Source organism: Anthonomus grandis, chromosome 13 (genome assembly GCF_022605725.1).
Source record: "Anthonomus grandis grandis chromosome 13, icAntGran1.3, whole genome shotgun sequence".
NCBI lineage: Eukaryota > Metazoa > Arthropoda > Insecta > Coleoptera > Curculionidae > Anthonomus > Anthonomus grandis.
Genome location: NC_065558.1, coordinates 20,424,012 through 20,440,911, shown reverse-complemented (window position 1 = coordinate 20,440,911; position 16,900 = coordinate 20,424,012). Strand labels below are relative to the sequence as shown.

Below are 16,900 nucleotides of genomic sequence, written 5' to 3'. Positions count from 1 at the left end.
ATATAAACCAGATTTGACAACTTTTTGTGGACAATACTGTGTACATACTTGGGAACTAGTTTAGAAGTAAACTTATCAACAGCGCTAGATAAAACTTTATTCTTACGCCAAACATGATCACCTACATTAAATGAGACATCTCTCTTACGCAGGTTGTAAGCTTTAGAATTTCTTTCATAGGCAGTATGAAGTTTATTTTTTACCTCTGTAAATATCTCTTTCAAACCTTTCAGGTTCTCAGCATAAGTATTCCTATCTCCTGGGCAAATTTCCTGATCAATCTGAATATCCAAATTAACATTCTTATAATAATTTCCTGATAAAGGAATATGCCTCTCATAAACTAAAAATGAAGGGGTAAAATTCGACTCCTTCAATATACGGACGAAACTTTTCAATATTAAAAAGGACAGCCAAGCACTCTCGCGTTAATAATTTCTCTCAGTTTTAGTGAGAGACCTGCTTGCATAAGCAATAACCTTTTCTTCCCCATCTATCATCTGAGTCAATACTCACCCTAAGCCTGTATCACTGGCATCACTCTGAATAACAAATCTTTTTGAAAAATCTGGTTGTGAAAGGATTGGTGATGAAACTAACAACTGCTTTATTTTGATAAATGAAACCTCTGCGTCATCATTCCATATAATTGATTGACCCTTTTTCCGTCCTTTAAGTAGATCAATAATAGGAGACATCAAAGTAGAAAAATCTTTGATAAAACGGAGATACCAGGAGCAAAGTCCTACAAAACGCTTAATTTCCGTAGTCGTCTTTGGACGAGGATAATTGACCATAGCGGAGACCTTATCTGTATCAGTCCTAAGAGAATTCGAACCCACGATATAACCTAGGAATTTTAAAGAGTCCTTTTTATTCGTCTTTTTTAAGTCCAGTCTCTTGTAATTTTTGCTTAATTTCACATAAGAGATTAATATGAGACTCAAAAATCACGTCTAATATGCCACAAGCTATCATGAAAGTCTACTAAAATTCCAAACTGTTGGGCAAAATCACAACCAAAAATAAATTCTTGGGACAGAGAAGGTACAACTAAAGCATTCACAATCTCGCAATGTAATGGGCACATCAAACAACTTGACACGTATATATGGTCTATTATCTAAAGGTTTATTGATGAATAGTGGTGAAATTTGTTCTTTAGGGTTACCTTTATTTTTTATAATAGTAGTTTTCATGAAATCAGAAACTTTAGCAAGCCAATGTTCCCAGCTCAATTTGTTAAAATAGTTAGGTTTAAAATTTAAGTTTTTAAAAGATGTGTTTAATTTACATTTTTTACAATCTTTTACTTTGACATTTGGTTTTCCACATTTAAATTTTATTTTTATTCTTTAAATAATCAGATTCTTCAAGTTTCCTACAAAGCTCAGAAAGTTGAGAAATAGAATTAATTTCTATTAAAGCCAATCTATCAATGAAGTCAGGCAACAAATTATTTTTAACAAACTTAATGTTAGTACATTCTGCTGGCACACGAGAAAGCCTAGCAAAAAGAACCTCCAAATGAGCAATAAAAACTACAGTATTTTCTCCCTTCTTTTGCTTTCTTTTCTTAATTTGATCCCAAATTTCATCATCTATATCATCATGTAAAAATTCACTTTTTAATTTATTTACTAGGGAACACCAATCACCAACAGTTGACTTGACACTCCTATACCACACAAATGCATCACCAATAAAAAATTCTGCTGCAGACTGAAATAAAATATCCTCAGATACATCTCGAGCCTGAGCCAATTCAGTTAAGGTTTCCAAAAAAATTAAAAAGTTTATGAAAATCTCCATTAAACTTAACTTGCCATTCACTAATAGGAACATTTGGAGTAGCACAATGGACTATTGGAGCAGCTACATTTACAACTGGAGCAGAGGAATGAGTTACTGGTTCTGAATCAGCCTTGGGAAAAATTATATAATTTCCTGACTATAAGCTTGAATTTCTTCAGCTTTTTCTTCAAAAATAGAAATTCTTTTAGCCCTACCAGCTACATGAGACAAATGAGATTTCATTCGAGCAACAGTTGATCAGAAGCTACACCCTCAAATTCTTCAATGACACTTGCAATGGAATCTATAATCTAATTTAACTTCCTGTAAAGTTATGCTAGATCCCGGAGAAGTTTGTTCCTTTTTCAGAATTCTCAATAAAATCCTTCTTTTGTCAGCAACGTTCCGAACAGTAGCAACTAAACGAATTTTCAATTCATAATCTAGTTCATGTTCTAACAAATGATTAGGTTGGAAATTATATAAATCCATGGTGTCAAAAAAAAATTGTTCCAAAGAATTCAAGAATAAATTCAAAATTTAAATCCCAAAAAAAATTTAAATGTCTGAAATGACCTCACCTAAGAAACTTGATGGCATAAAATGAAATTGATCCAGGTTGATTTTATATGACAAAACAATAAGAGACCACAATATATCTCTCAAAAATTGTAGAATTAAAACAATGTCGGTGGCACAATGATGCATAAACTTTTGTTTAAGGAATGACTTTAAAAACATTTTGTACAGAAAAATTTAAACTCTTAATGAGCCAAAACTAATGTTTTTTCTATATATGGAGTTGCTTAATTGTTCAAATTAAACACAAATGTAAATAGTCTGGGTTGGTTCTAGATTTGAAAAATTGCAGTATTAAATGTTACCGTATGTAATAGCACTCATTAGTTTTGGGTATATCAAAATTGAAGAATAATAGTTTTAAAACAATTTATTAATCTGTATCACCTTGTATAACACATGCATATGTTACTCATAAATTATGTTTCTTCCAAAAACTATAAGTCAGAATAGCATTTCAAATTCCAAATACATTTGCCATATAGAAACCTAAATGAAGTGGTGACACCATGTATAATTAAAATGTGAATTTCCACAACTATCCAAAAAATTTTAAATTTACTCAGCAATACTTCCGGAATCCAGAATAATAAAGGAAGTGAAATGTTTACAAGTATAAACTTTTCAAAGTTTAATTTAAAGATATTAATAATAAATATTTTACTTTTCTAATTGTAATCCATTACAATTCGAACATTAAAGATATCATGCCCCTAAAAAACTATTAAAATCCTCTTAATGTTCCTGAACACTATGCAAGTAAGTACATACTTTTTATACACCCAGCATATACTAAACACACTGTATTGTCGCAAATTGTCAAATCATAGTCCTTACCAAGGATACCTCGAAAAACAATAAATATCAAAAATATCATATATAAACACTTTCCTAGCAAGGGTTTTCCTTCAAATTGTATACACTCTGTATACCAATAATTACTAATAAATTTATGGCCAATAAATTATAACCAAATTTGATATTTGCTTTAGTCAAAAACAATAAGCATTACTTGAGATTCAAAGCACTCTTAAACTCCACTCATCCAAGGTATTATCAATATTTTGAAAAAATTTAAAGATTATTAAAATAGATCAATAAAAATAGCCAATCTGGGTCCCACGTTTATGGGCGTCATTTTCTGTAGCGTTAACTTTACAGTGTTACTATTTTGCCAAGAGTTTGCAGACGGTAGCTCAGAATTATTGGAGGCTTGGGATTGTTCGAAGGTTCACTTATGACTGACTATTAAAAAATCTAAACTTGATTATAACTATTAAATAAGAGGGCGCCACTTAGTTTTTTTTTTTAAATGAAAGAAAACTAAGAAAAACACTTGGTATATAGGTTTCAATTAACAATTAAATGACCCTGGATAAAGTGGATTTAAAGAGGCAAAAAAAAATATCTTAACAATACAACCAAATTATATTTACCTCAAAGATATGTATACACCTCATTTTCTAATCTGTTAAATGTTAATAATTTGTTATGAATTAAGATATGAATAATGTTGATATGATTAAATAAAATAAGTTTGTCAAAAGTAACATTTAAATTATGATTAAGCTACTAGGTAGATTTCAGCACTTCAAAAATAAATTGCAATTATTAAAATTTTTAGTAAATATTTGTATTACGCAGGGGAAAGTTCATGAACCTTTTTACCTAAGGCACATCAGCCTTAACCGAGTTATATCTACTTAACCACCAAAAAAGGTACTGAAAAATACTGAACAAAAAATAATGAACATAAAATTATAGATAAGAAACTGACGTATTAAATTATGATATTCATTAAACATTTGCAGCAATAAATTGCAATCAAAAGCATATTAATAAAAATTTAAATAAGTGAGACAACTCTATGGCTAATAATATTTAAATAAATGGAATAAATTGGCCTGTATATTCCTCCAAGAAATGAACGGCTAGCCTTCAAAATCGAGGCTGTGAATGTATGCCATTTGTAGCTTAGCTATCTGGACTGGGAATCTCTAATACTAGCTCTAACTCTGGCTCCAGCTCCACAGCTTACAGCAATTTCCCGGGGAAATCAAAATCCTGCAGCCATCAACAATTGAAGAAGAATAAAGAGGAAAACGAAAAAGTAAAACCCTAAAACAACGATTGCCATTGTATTCACTGTCGATAAAAATGAAGGGCGTTCAAAATGTGACACACTCACCTTGCTAAGTTTTATTATCTATCCATCAAAATCTCGGGCATCCTGCACCAGAATTATGAAATAAACAGTTCCCTAAAGGAACAAGATTAAGGACTATAAATTATAAACCATATTGGCCACTTCCTGCTTCACAAATTCCGGAAATAAAAACTGGCCTTTTACGTGCGCTTCTACCTGCGACACGGGAACAAGTCCTCGAAAAATGGATGCAGTACCGACTAAATAAGTTACGACCCCACCTCTCGCCTGAGCGGTCAATGTCAATCCAATCAGAGAAAACATCAATCAAGACCAACCAGAAGAGTTTCTGTTGAAGAGTTTCTGAAGACTTTCTGTTGACGGACCGTCAACAGAAAGCATGAATAATTAAACCAGGAGAGTGATCCGTTACAGTAGTAATGTGTCATTGACAGTGTGAATTTAAAGAAATATTGATAAAAGAAGTTGACTGAAATTATTAATATAATTATTAAAATTAATGAAATATCAATGGAGCGTTAGTGTCATAAGAAATAGAAAAATAAAACGCTACAAAACATGAAATTGTCAGTTTTTATTTCAATAAGTGTTCAAAATGTTGCCCGTTTTTGGCCAAACAATGATATAGGCGATGTTCAAATTCCTGACGGACAAAAACATGTTGTGGGATATCAGGGCAGCTGTCAATGATGCGTTGACGAAGTTCATCCAAACTTTCAGGTTGGGGAGTAAACGCAATAGATTTCAAATAACCCCATAGAAAAAAGTCTAATGGCGTTATATCAGGAGATCTAGCAGGCTATTCTATAGGCCCCCTTCGTCTTATCCATTTATCTGGAAACTCGTTGTCTAGCCATTGCCGAACAGGAAGAACATAGTGAGGAGGAGCGCCGTCTTGCTGGAAATATATTTCAGCCTCATGAAGTATAGGGTTTCCATCATCATCGATTTAGTTTTCAATGGATTTAGTGATAAGCGGATTGATGGTATTTTCCAACATATCCAAATAAATGTCTCCATTTAAATTTCCGTTAATAAATAATGGCCCAATCACTTTATTATAGGCATTTGCTAAAATGCCTGGCCATATATTAATTTCTTGACGGTACTGGGTATGCCCTTCTACAAATGCATGGGGATTTTCATTGCTCCAATATCTGCAGTTATGCTTATTAACAAATCCATTTAGATAAAATGTGCATTCATCGCTGAAGCAAATACTCTTTACATAAATAGTATTATCATTAATCGCTTCAGTCTTTTTTTCACAAAACTTAACTCGCCTATCGAAATCGTCTTCGGTTAACTCTTGCAATATTTTCATTTTAAATGGATGAAATTTATGAAGTTTGGTAACTGTGTAAACAGAGCCTAATGAAATATCAGTGGCAGCAACAATTTTGCGTAATGAAGTATTAGGATTTATTCCAAAATGACCCAAAACTTTAACTTAAGCAGCTTCATCCAAAATTCGCCGATGATCACGTTTTTTATTTGCAATAGATCCAGTTTCAGTAAACTTAGTAACAAGGTCTAAAACATACCTATGCGAAGTTATCTTCCTCGGATGTCTCGCGTTAAACGTGAGGGCAGGTTGGCTTTCGGCTAGTTGCCATTTTGGAAGTCAAATCTTCAATTCAACAAATAAATTTTCACTATTCCAAGACTGTCACAAATGTAACTGACGGCAAAATAAATTCTTTATTTTCCTTAGCAACTATAAATAACTAAGTAGGTATAACAATAAATACAGTTCGCCCAGGATATCTGTGTTGATGAAAATAATGCGGAAAAAATTCAGGTTGTTAGTTAGTTTCTTTCACGTCTAATCTTCGGAATTGCTGTTTTTGTTGGTAGTTTCCATTTTAAATTATAAACGAATTGTAGATTTGGCAAACCCTAACGGGCATTATTTTGAACACTTATTGAAATAAAAACTGATATTTTCATGTTTTTGTTTTCTATCTGAATAAATTAAGATAAACAAAGATTATTTTTCTAATTTTCTCGAAAATGAATCGACCGATTTAATAAAATTAAATTTCAAAATAAAAGACTTCGAAAGACCTTTTAAACCAGCTATTACTTGATACCCCTTGCTATTTAAAATTTTTAAGGGGATGACCCTGGGGGGCAGAGGGTGAAAGAGGGTAAAGTAATTTTAGGTTAGAAAGTTGTCCCCCTTGACAAACCTTTTGACGTATTTCGGCGTTTATTTTTAAACAGTGGTTTTCGATAAATCTGTGGTGGGAAGTTTTCAAATGAACACCCTGTATATGTACATCGAATCGGTCCCTACCAACGCAACCAACCCAACCCAATCCAATAAGATTCTTCTACTAATTCATTGAATTTTAACAGAATGTTCTTTAAGTACATAGTTTATAAACGAATATAAATCGATTAGAATAATTCGGCCAGTAGACAGTAAGACAGGGCCGTAGTAAGGGAACTTTGTAACAATATCATAATGAACTACTATGCGTACTAGGTAGTGTGAATGATGGTCATACTGGAGCAGTTTTTCTAGAGGAAGACCACGCACAGAAGAAAGATTGCAGTGGACTTGAAATAGTCAAGAATATCTCCTTTTCTAAATTAGAATCAATGCAATAGAGAATATTTGCTAGTAGCTATCAATGAAAATTAAGCTAAGTCGGAAGTATTTATTTAACCAATCAATCGATTTCCCTTTTATAGTATCTTAAAGAACCTTATCTTGATTTCTTTTCAAATTTAACTCTTATTGCAGAAACCTTATCTTTAACGTCAGAGATTTTCTTTAATTAACAGTCTAGAAGTTCAAACATCAATTCTATACATTAAGATACTCCTTCGCCTTAAAGGCCCTTATTAATAGCGACTTTGAAATCTGATTTCCTTTTGAAAGTTTACGTTCAGCCGAAAATCCTTTTTGATGCCTTGACATACCATACAATTAAGAGCCATTAATTTAAATATTATATTCAACCTAATCTTCTAACTAGGTAATTTAATTTTCACTAAAAAGATATAAACGCCCCTTTAAAATACGTTTGTTAAATAAATTGTATAGCAAAACTAAAAAGAATAATTTTAATTACTTTAAAGCGAGAAGTGAATGAAAACTGCCAAAAATGCATAACCGCAAAGCGTGAAAATTGTTTTCATAATAGCCCAAACTTTTCTGAATTATTACGGAATAATAATTTATCATTGTATTACAAATCCGTAACTAACGTTGTAGTTTTAAATTTTTTAATAGAAACTTGCGTCGCATTCGTATTGTTTTCATATGGACTCATTTATCAGCTGGAGCTGACAATGATGAATTATTGCTGCCGTACTATGATATTAGGTTGGTAGTTGATATAACTTTTCGCTGAATATTCAAAAATCAAAATTTGGTTGCTTACAGAAATTAAAACTCCTAAATATGTTTTTGATTAAGCTCTTTTTTTCAGGTTTTTGGACGAAACTGCCTTCATATATGGCTTAGTATTACCCAGTAGTACAATGGCTGGATTCACTTTCTACTACCTCCTAAGATCTGCAATATTTTCACGGTACATTGTCGGTATCCAACCAGATAAAAAGTTGAGAGACAAAATGAAAAGAAAGAGGACTTTACAGATTATTTTGTTTACGAAGGTAAGAAAAACTTAATATAATATTGGCCCTTATTTTTAAAAACATTATAGGCGGACTTGTAAGCGTATATATATTGGACAGGCTATATTATAACTATAATCATGAGAGAATACTCGTGCATCAAAATACCCAGAATTTTTTTCATTTAACCCGTTTTTTTTACAAATTGCGATTATTTGTTTGTATATTTTACGAAAATGCTCTCCTCTCATGGAGTCGAGGTTTTTCAAAAAAATGTGAAAACAAACTCTTAAAATGACTAAAAAAACATATTTCATTTAATAATTTTAATGCACTTGTGCAATTATTCCCAAAAAAGCCCTCATCATATATTTCTCTTATTATTCATGCAACAAAAACACGCATATTGATTTAATTTTTATTTAATATCTGTAGCTAGAATAAAAATACGAGTATCTTTATTTTTATTTTGTTGCTGCTTATTTGAACGTAAGTTCCTTAAATACAGGACTAAATGAATTTAAAAATTATGTATTTTCCTATGCGTTTGATATTCTGGGCCTTTCAGAAACTTGGTTGTCTTCAAATTGTGATTCAAATTTTTATAATATACCGGCTAAGAGGAAATAGAGTTGCCATTGCAGGGGGAGTTGGATTTTATATAAAAAAATTTTTACATTTTTTTCGCATAATAATCGACAATGTTAATTCTCCAGATTTTAAACATATTATGAGTGTTTGAAAGGAGTGGTAAGCAGGTTTTGAGCCTTACTGCATATAGACCACCTTCTGGAAATACTGTCACATTTTTTGATACGTTAGAAAATGTACTGGCGCAAGCAATGACGCTTTGCGAGATTTTGTTACGTGGTAATTAACATAAATATTAATTTACTAAATGAAATGAAAATGATAATACAAAAAAACTTAAATTTGTTTAAATATCTTTAACTTTAAAATTATTATTAATAACGGAACCTACACACATAATTTATTGACAAACAGCTCAAGTCTTATTGATGTGATAAAAGGTGTTTCTACACCTGTATCAAGAAGCCTAACCAACCGTAATTTAGTATGCCATATTAAATTTTCCAAAATACGAAACAAAGTAAAATAATTAAAATATCGTAAATTTAAAAACATTAGTTTTGAGGATTTTCGCAGAGATGCCGAGCAAATAGAGTGGAACGGAATTTATTTCACAAACAATATTGATACACAATTAGATATTTTCAATAAAAACATATTAGATTTAATAAACACGCTCCACTTAACGCTTAAGGGATAAGGCACACAAGAAATATTTAAAAAACAAGACCTTGGGTAACTTAGACAGTTATTATATAGACAGTTAAGAAATTTTACAAAACATGCTATTGCACGGGAGAAAACTACTTATTTTAACCAACTTTTTTCAAAAAAAGGAAAAAATTTATGGGATCATGCTAAAAAATTAAATATATCATTTAATAAGACAGCTGAAATTCCCAATGAATTTTGTAATCCAAAATAGATTTGCAACTTTTTTTCATGAACTTTTTAAGCTCCTAACTTTGTGCCAGACGACAAAGTCTTTCCTATTGTTCAAATATCCATCTCAATGTTAATATCAAACCAAATTTTACGCTTTTAGTTGAGAATTCCCTGTTAAAGATTCTGAATATTGCAAATAAAAGAAATATTTTATTAGTAAATATATATAGGCCACCCTCTTTTAGCATGCCTACATTTCTTGAACTTGTTAAAGAAATTTTTACTATATCTGTTCCATGCTATAATAGTATAATTTTTATGGGGGACTTAAATATAGATTTACTGAGACCAACTGCAGCAACTCAAAACTTTAAGTATCTTTTGGAAGTATTCGATCTTCGGCAACTGATTCATAACCCTACTAGAATCAACAATCGGTCTAATACTCTTATTGACGTCATTGTAGCAAGTTGTAACATCGAGTATATTAGCTCTCAATCTACCTGTTTATCGGAGTCCATATCTGATCATAATCTAGTTCAAGCGATTTTAAACTTACCAAAATCTAAATTATGTAAAAAAGTTGTTAGGTCCAGGGACTACAATAGTATTAACATGACTTCATTTGGGGAGGAGGCCCAGCAGCGACAGTGGCATAATATTTATTATATTTCTGACCAAAATTAATCAAAAAGTGTCATTACTTACCAATAATATTTCCTATTTAATAAATAAATACGCTCCGTTTAAAACAAGACTATATAAGGATAGACCATTTACGCCGTGGATAATGAGTAATATTAAATATCTAATTAAACTAAGAGACAAAGCTCGCAAAAAATATACTCGACAAAAACTCTCGTGTATTTGACATATTACAGGCAATTAAAGAATTATACTAAACACGCAATTATTCGCGAAAAAATTACTTTTTTCGAGCAAATGTTTTTAATAGAAAAGGGTAAAGAATTTTGGAACAAAGCAAAAAAACTTACTAAAAAAAGATTGACCCTATTCCTCAAAATCTCATTTTACCCGAAGACTTAAATAATTTTTTTTCGAACACCGTGGGCTCTACTAATTCAACATCATTAGAAAAACTTAACTTTTATAATTCAAATACATTTAGTTACTTTGAGACGGAATTGAGTATAAGTCTTGTAACTGAAAATAAAACTGTCGATATTATAAATAAAATAGGGTCAAATGCAATAGATGGTGATGGAATTTCCATTAAAGATCTTAAACTATGCCTTCCTTTTTGTCTTAAGCCATTAGTCAATATTTTAAATTCCTGCATCTTAGAAAACCAATTCCCCGATGATTGGAAAAAAAGCGATACTCATTCCCTTACCAAAAATACCTTGTCCAACAGATTATAAAGACATTATACCAATAAGTATTCTGCCTGTCATTTCAAAAATCTTAGAACGTCACGTATAATAACGAAATAGTCTAATAAGTCTTATCAGTATTGTTAATGATATCAGGCTTAAAGAGGATTTAAAGGAAATAACTTGCCTAACTCTTTTAGATCTAAGCATTTGATACCATAGATCACCAAATGCTTTTGGCAAAACTGCACTATTATGGTTTTTCGGCAAATGCCATAAATTTTTTTAGCTCTTAAAGGTCGGTTACATTGTGTCCGAACGGTGAATGATGGTGAATTTAAATTTCAAGGTTTTTGTCATTTAAAAAAGGGGTGCCTCAGGGTTCCATATTAGGCCCCTTACTTTTCTCTTTATATGTTGCAGACATGAATCAGTGCATCGAAAATTCTAAGCTGCACCAATTTGCTGACGACTCCCAAATTTATAATTCTTTTAAAATATCAGACGTTCAGGTGGCACAGAATAAAATTAACGCCGACTTAAATTAGATTGCTTTGTTTGCTGAAAACCATAACCTTAAATTAAATGCTTCAAAGTCATGTGCAATGTTTTTTCATAAAATAAAAGTCATCTTCTAGATTGCATGGAAAATTTTAAAATTAACATTAATGGAATAGTTATACCAACCGTTCCGGAAAAACGTAATCTAGGGGTTATATTCGATTCAAATCTCAGCTTTGCCTCCCACATTAAGAACAAAATTAAAATTGCTTAGGGTCATTTAAAAAACTTATATCAATACAAAAATCAGTTACCATCAAACACCAAATATTTGCTTTGCAATTCGCTTGTACTGTCTTTGGAGGATTATGCAGACATTGTGTATGGCGACGGTGCAAAAACTGCAAAATAGTTGTATGCGTTTTTCTTTTAACCCATTTTTTACCAATGATGCGAAAACGCAACAGTCATATTAATTTTTTTTATAATATAAACAAAATAAAAAATGAAATATCTAACGTTACTATAGTATTTACTAAGGTTGAATTAAAAAGATTTTATAAATAGATAATAATAAGATAAATAAACCAGTGTTTTGATTTTTAAATTTTTATTCCAATTCAAGCAAAATTTTAATGTCTAAACATACTTTCGAATATTATTGTTTATTATTGGTAAGCATAATACAGGCAAGATTTGTTTAGCTGAATCGTACTGCTAACACATGTGGGTATTTACCTTTTTTTACTGACGACAAAAAATTTTACAAATTCCAAAATACTTGACTCCAAGTTGTAAATGTTGCGAAAACGCATCGCTGGGAAAATACGTTACCTGTATTTTGGTCGAGATAGCGATGAGTTGCCAACGATATCAGCTAGAGATATTGCGGTTTAGGCTTGTGTGTGTGTGTAAGAAAATTTTTAGTAATATTACATTTTAATCGGTGCTAAGTGTATGTGTACGTTATGTGTATTTTTGAAAAACATGCCTAAATTTCTTACGCAAAAAGAGCTGGAGAGTGCTTTATATGAAGTAGTAGATGAATTGGAAGCAGAACATTCCGGAGATGTTGGTAAGATCTACTAAGTATTTTTGTTAGGCCTGTTATGTAGACGGAAATTATTTTAGTTGAAATTGATGCTGTTTATATTCCTCCAGAACCAAATAGCTTGACTGACGAAGAAAATATAGAAGTCGATGTAATTGCTGTAAACGAAAAAAACAGCCAAAATGATGTGGACATAGCGGGCACATTTGAATTACAGATAAGACAGGACAATGAATTTGACTGGGATTCGTCTGATGATGAGAGTTTGGCAGAAAAGAAACGAAAAATGGAAAGGTCTAACACTAGCCAATTTCAAAGTAGGGAACCAAAATAGAAAAAGGGTTCAATTCCTATGATCTCCCAGCCTATTTCGAATGAAGGCCCTGCGCTTAAGAAATTGGTAGACTTACTTCACGGAAAGTCACCTTTAGGCATTTTCTTTTTGTTCTTTTGTTTTCAAGTATTAAATCTTATTGTAACATTTTCGGAAAAATATGCAAGACAATAATCGACATGATTTTGAATTGGATAAATATGAATTACCAAAGTTTATAGGACTGCTAATATTTACAGGTTATCATAAACTACCACAAACACAACTATATTGGTCAACTGATGAAGACAAGGGGATAGACATTGTGAAAAAATGTATGAGTCGAAATAAATTTTACAATATAAAAAAAAACCTCCATTGTTCAGATAACCACAATTAGTTAAAAATGACAAGTTTTGTAAGCTTAGGCCATTTTTTGATCTCATAAATCAGAAAATGTTGCAGTTTGGTATATTTTCACACTGTCTGTCCATTGACGAACAAATGGTTCCTTACTTTGGCAGGCACTCCTGCAAAATATTTATTAGGGGTAAACGTGTTAGATTTGATTTTAAATTATGGTGTATTTGTTCGTCAGACGGTTATTTATATCAGTTCATTCCATACGCAGGAGCAAATCCAAATAAACAAAAATCTATATTAGGTATGGGTATGGGCAAGTTGTTGTTGATTTATTGTCTATAGTGAATAACCCAATAAAGCATCAGGTATTTTTTGATAATTCTTTTTCTTCGTTTTAATTATTTTCATATCTTACCGATAAAGGTTATTTTGCGAGCGGAACTATAAGGGAAAACAGAACCCCCCGCTGTCCTTTAGAAGGGACCAAAAGTGTTTCTAAACAAAATTAGTTAGATGGAACGATAATTCAGTGGTCACAGTAATAAGTAACCATTACAATGACGAACCATTATACAGAGCTAAAAGGTATGACCGTAAAGCAAAAAAAGACAATCCTATTCAGCAACCTAATGTTATCAAGATGTACAACAAATTCATGGGGGGAGTAGATCTCCACGATAACGGGATAGCCAATTATAGAAAAGGGATATCTGGAAAAAAGTTGTGGGGGCCTTTGTTCATTAACACTATAGATAGATAGCACTTTAGTCAATTGTTGGAAGGTTTAAAACATTGTCAGTGACAAAAATATTAGTCAACTAGACTTTAAATCGTACATTGCTCTTCGCCTGATAAAAACTGAATCTTCCATTCGTACATCTATTACTACCCCTAGGGAAGTTCTTGAGCAAAAATATGATAATATCGGTCATATTATCACTAAATCGCTCCACTCCAGACGTAGATGCAAAATATGTAGAAGTCAAACGGTATTTTTATGTAAAAAATGCAACGTGCCCCTCCATACCGATTGTTTTGAGCGTTACCATAAAAAGTAAAATTACGTTTTTTTTGTTCATATATTTAGCCAATGATGCGAAAACGCAACATGGCCTTTTTTAAAAGTTTTTGAATGTAACTTTTTTTTTGTGTCATAATCTTCTTTTCTAGCCTATTTTAATACATAATTAATATTGCTATTCGAAAAATTGTTGTTTTTTAATGCCCTGGTAAAATATGGGTTAATATATCGTATAGGGATCACATTACTCCTTATCTAAATTCACATTTTATATTAAATATGAGAAATAGAAGGAAGTGTCATATGTATAATTTAATTTACAAAATAATTAAATCAGGTCAGCCGCCATATTTAAGAGACTTATTTTTTCACCATGATTATATACACAATGTAAAAAATCCAAACTTGATTAGAATTCCATTTCATCGAACATCAGGTTTTAAAAAAATCATTCCAGTATGTAGGCATTCATATATGGAACAAGTTACCGGATAACATTAAAAATAGTTCACCAAAGAAATTTATTGCATATCTTAAAGAAATTCTTCTTAATTCTCAACTAACATAGGCATTTTAACAAATTCACACCACCAAATTTTTGTTAAAAATATAATTTAATTATTTTTATTTAATTGCAACCATATTATTTTTGAGTTCTTACTTTTTAAATCAACACTGGTCTTGTTGATCTTGTAGGCATAAAAATAAAATTTTAAATGGCTTATTTCGGAATCTATTCATTCTTGCGCCGTGTTACCCCGGTTTTCCAGCCTCAGCTCGTGTTTTTTGCCACCCTCCTCCTCTATGTCTATTGCACAAATGGTACCTATATTAATGTAATTGAAGACCACAGGGAAAATACGTGCAAAGTTACTATTAATTGAATTTGAGAAAATAAAATTTTAAATTTGAAAACGCTATAAATTTTTTATTAATTTTTTTAAAATTTTGATTTTGGAAACAATTATTATACCGTATACTAGCTTTTTAAATTATGTAATGAAATTAAAAAATATCAATTAGTTTTTTAAATTTTATTACAAAACCAACCAAAGTACAAAAAAACAGGAAAAAAACGTGCAAAGTCACTTTGTTTTAAATGTTACCGTATTTACTATATTGGTATTTAGCGCTTATTTTTTGTTGTTTTAACGGGCTTTTCTCCTCTGTTCATTTTAGGGATTTTCTTTGCGGGTAGTACAGGAAGATTGTCGTAAAAGGAAAACGTGCTCTCGTCACAAAATTTTTTCAGTTGCTGTAGATCTTTGTATTTTTCTCTTGAAATAGGAATTTTACCTAAAAAAATATTTTATTAACAAAAACACTATTATTTAAAGGAATTACAAAACAAACTTACCATTATAAGCTCGTGGTGGATAGTGAAACTCCTTTTCAGATAAAGGTGGGCCTCGTATGAGTTTGGAGACTGGTTTAGTTACGATGGAAGTAGTCCAAGATCCATTATAGGTTTCAGGATGAAGAATCATTCTTGGATGATTTACAGTGACTTCCAACTCTCTTATTGGTCGACTCAAAAACGGACACTTCTTTACATACAAAGGAGACAAAAATGCACTCCAGTCTCTTATAAGGCTGTCGTTAACTTCTTCTATTTTATAAGGTGTTGGTTTAACTCTAGCTTCCTTGAAAACCCGAACCCAGTCTGAAGGTAGTTCGGTCTTGGATTTGCAGTTAATTATACCCATATTTTTGTCACACTCCATAAATGAGTGGCCCCTAATCGGAAATACAACTTTGATAGTTTGAAACCTCTTTTTTTGGTGGACCAGGTAGTGCAAATAGCGAAACACTGTAAAGTTCTTATTTTGTCCTCCACAAGAGTCGCAAAAAATTATTAAAATCTTAACGCTACTAGGAAGATGATGAGTAACATAATCTTCTAAAAAAGAACATACCTCATTAGAACCCTTCTTAGCTACTTCTTCTGAATAGGTATAAAATACTGAATCAGCATCCGAAAGTCTATGGATGTTAAAAGAATAAAAAGATAATTGACGCTTATAATAGACGTCATTAGTCGTTATGTTCGGGACTGGTAAGTTTTTTTTGGTAGTCCATGGCCACCGCTTCTATCTCTATTAATTTCCTACTTTGAAGTCGAGCTTGTCTCTTCCTAGCATAAAAGGCTTCTGTTTTTTTCTTATGAAGTTCTTTCTCTAATGTAAGCTTTCTTATTTTGCGATTTAGGAACTCTTTTATTTCCAAAGTGATGTTTTGGGTAAGCCTTAAATTTAGCGACTTTAATCTAGCATTGAATTCATCGCACTTGGAACAGGAGTCAGTTCTGTAAGTTTCGTAAGACACAGATTTATCTGGATGTTTTAATTTATACATTGAGTGCATTTTGCGAATGTTCAAATTTTCAGGTAAGTAAATTTTCTTTGATTTTTTATTGCTATAATGACTAGACCTACCCTTAAACGAACGAATATGAGAAATAACACAGTTTTTTATATCTTCTTTAAGTGCACGATGTTTATAGGATTGTTTCCCCCTGTTGTCCTTAGGAGCAAGTCCTTTGACTAGAAGTGAAGTGTGAATAGTCTGAACTCTTCTTCGTGTAATTCCATGAAGTGAACAAAATGCTTTAAGGCATACTGGAATGTCGACTGTTCCTTCATTACGTAGCACTCTTACCTTATAAAAGTAACTAGCCTGCCGGAAGTGACTTTCTTCTTCTGGGCGACGA

At 31.6% G+C, this 16,900-nt stretch overlaps 2 protein-coding genes across 4 annotated transcripts in view; both read left to right on the top strand.

Annotated features, from left to right (window-relative positions):
• LOC126743632 (adhesion G protein-coupled receptor E4-like) overlaps window positions 1–16,900 on the top strand; it is a 747,227-nt gene that overhangs the window by 655,463 nt on the left and 74,864 nt on the right. For all 3 annotated transcript variants that reach the window (XM_050450819.1, XM_050450821.1, XM_050450820.1), the window contains one exon: window positions 7,984–8,170. In XM_050450819.1, the coding sequence (XP_050306776.1) occupies window positions 7,984–8,170 (187 nt within the window). The remainder of the gene's footprint in view (window positions 1–7,983; window positions 8,171–16,900) is intronic.
• LOC126743635 (uncharacterized) lies at window positions 12,416–13,548 on the top strand. Its single transcript, XM_050450823.1, has 2 exons — window positions 12,416–12,517; window positions 12,574–13,548. Exons 1-2 carry the CDS (start codon window positions 12,430–12,432, stop codon window positions 12,825–12,827), a joined length of 342 nt encoding a protein of 113 aa, XP_050306780.1. The 5' UTR covers window positions 12,416–12,429; the 3' UTR covers window positions 12,828–13,548.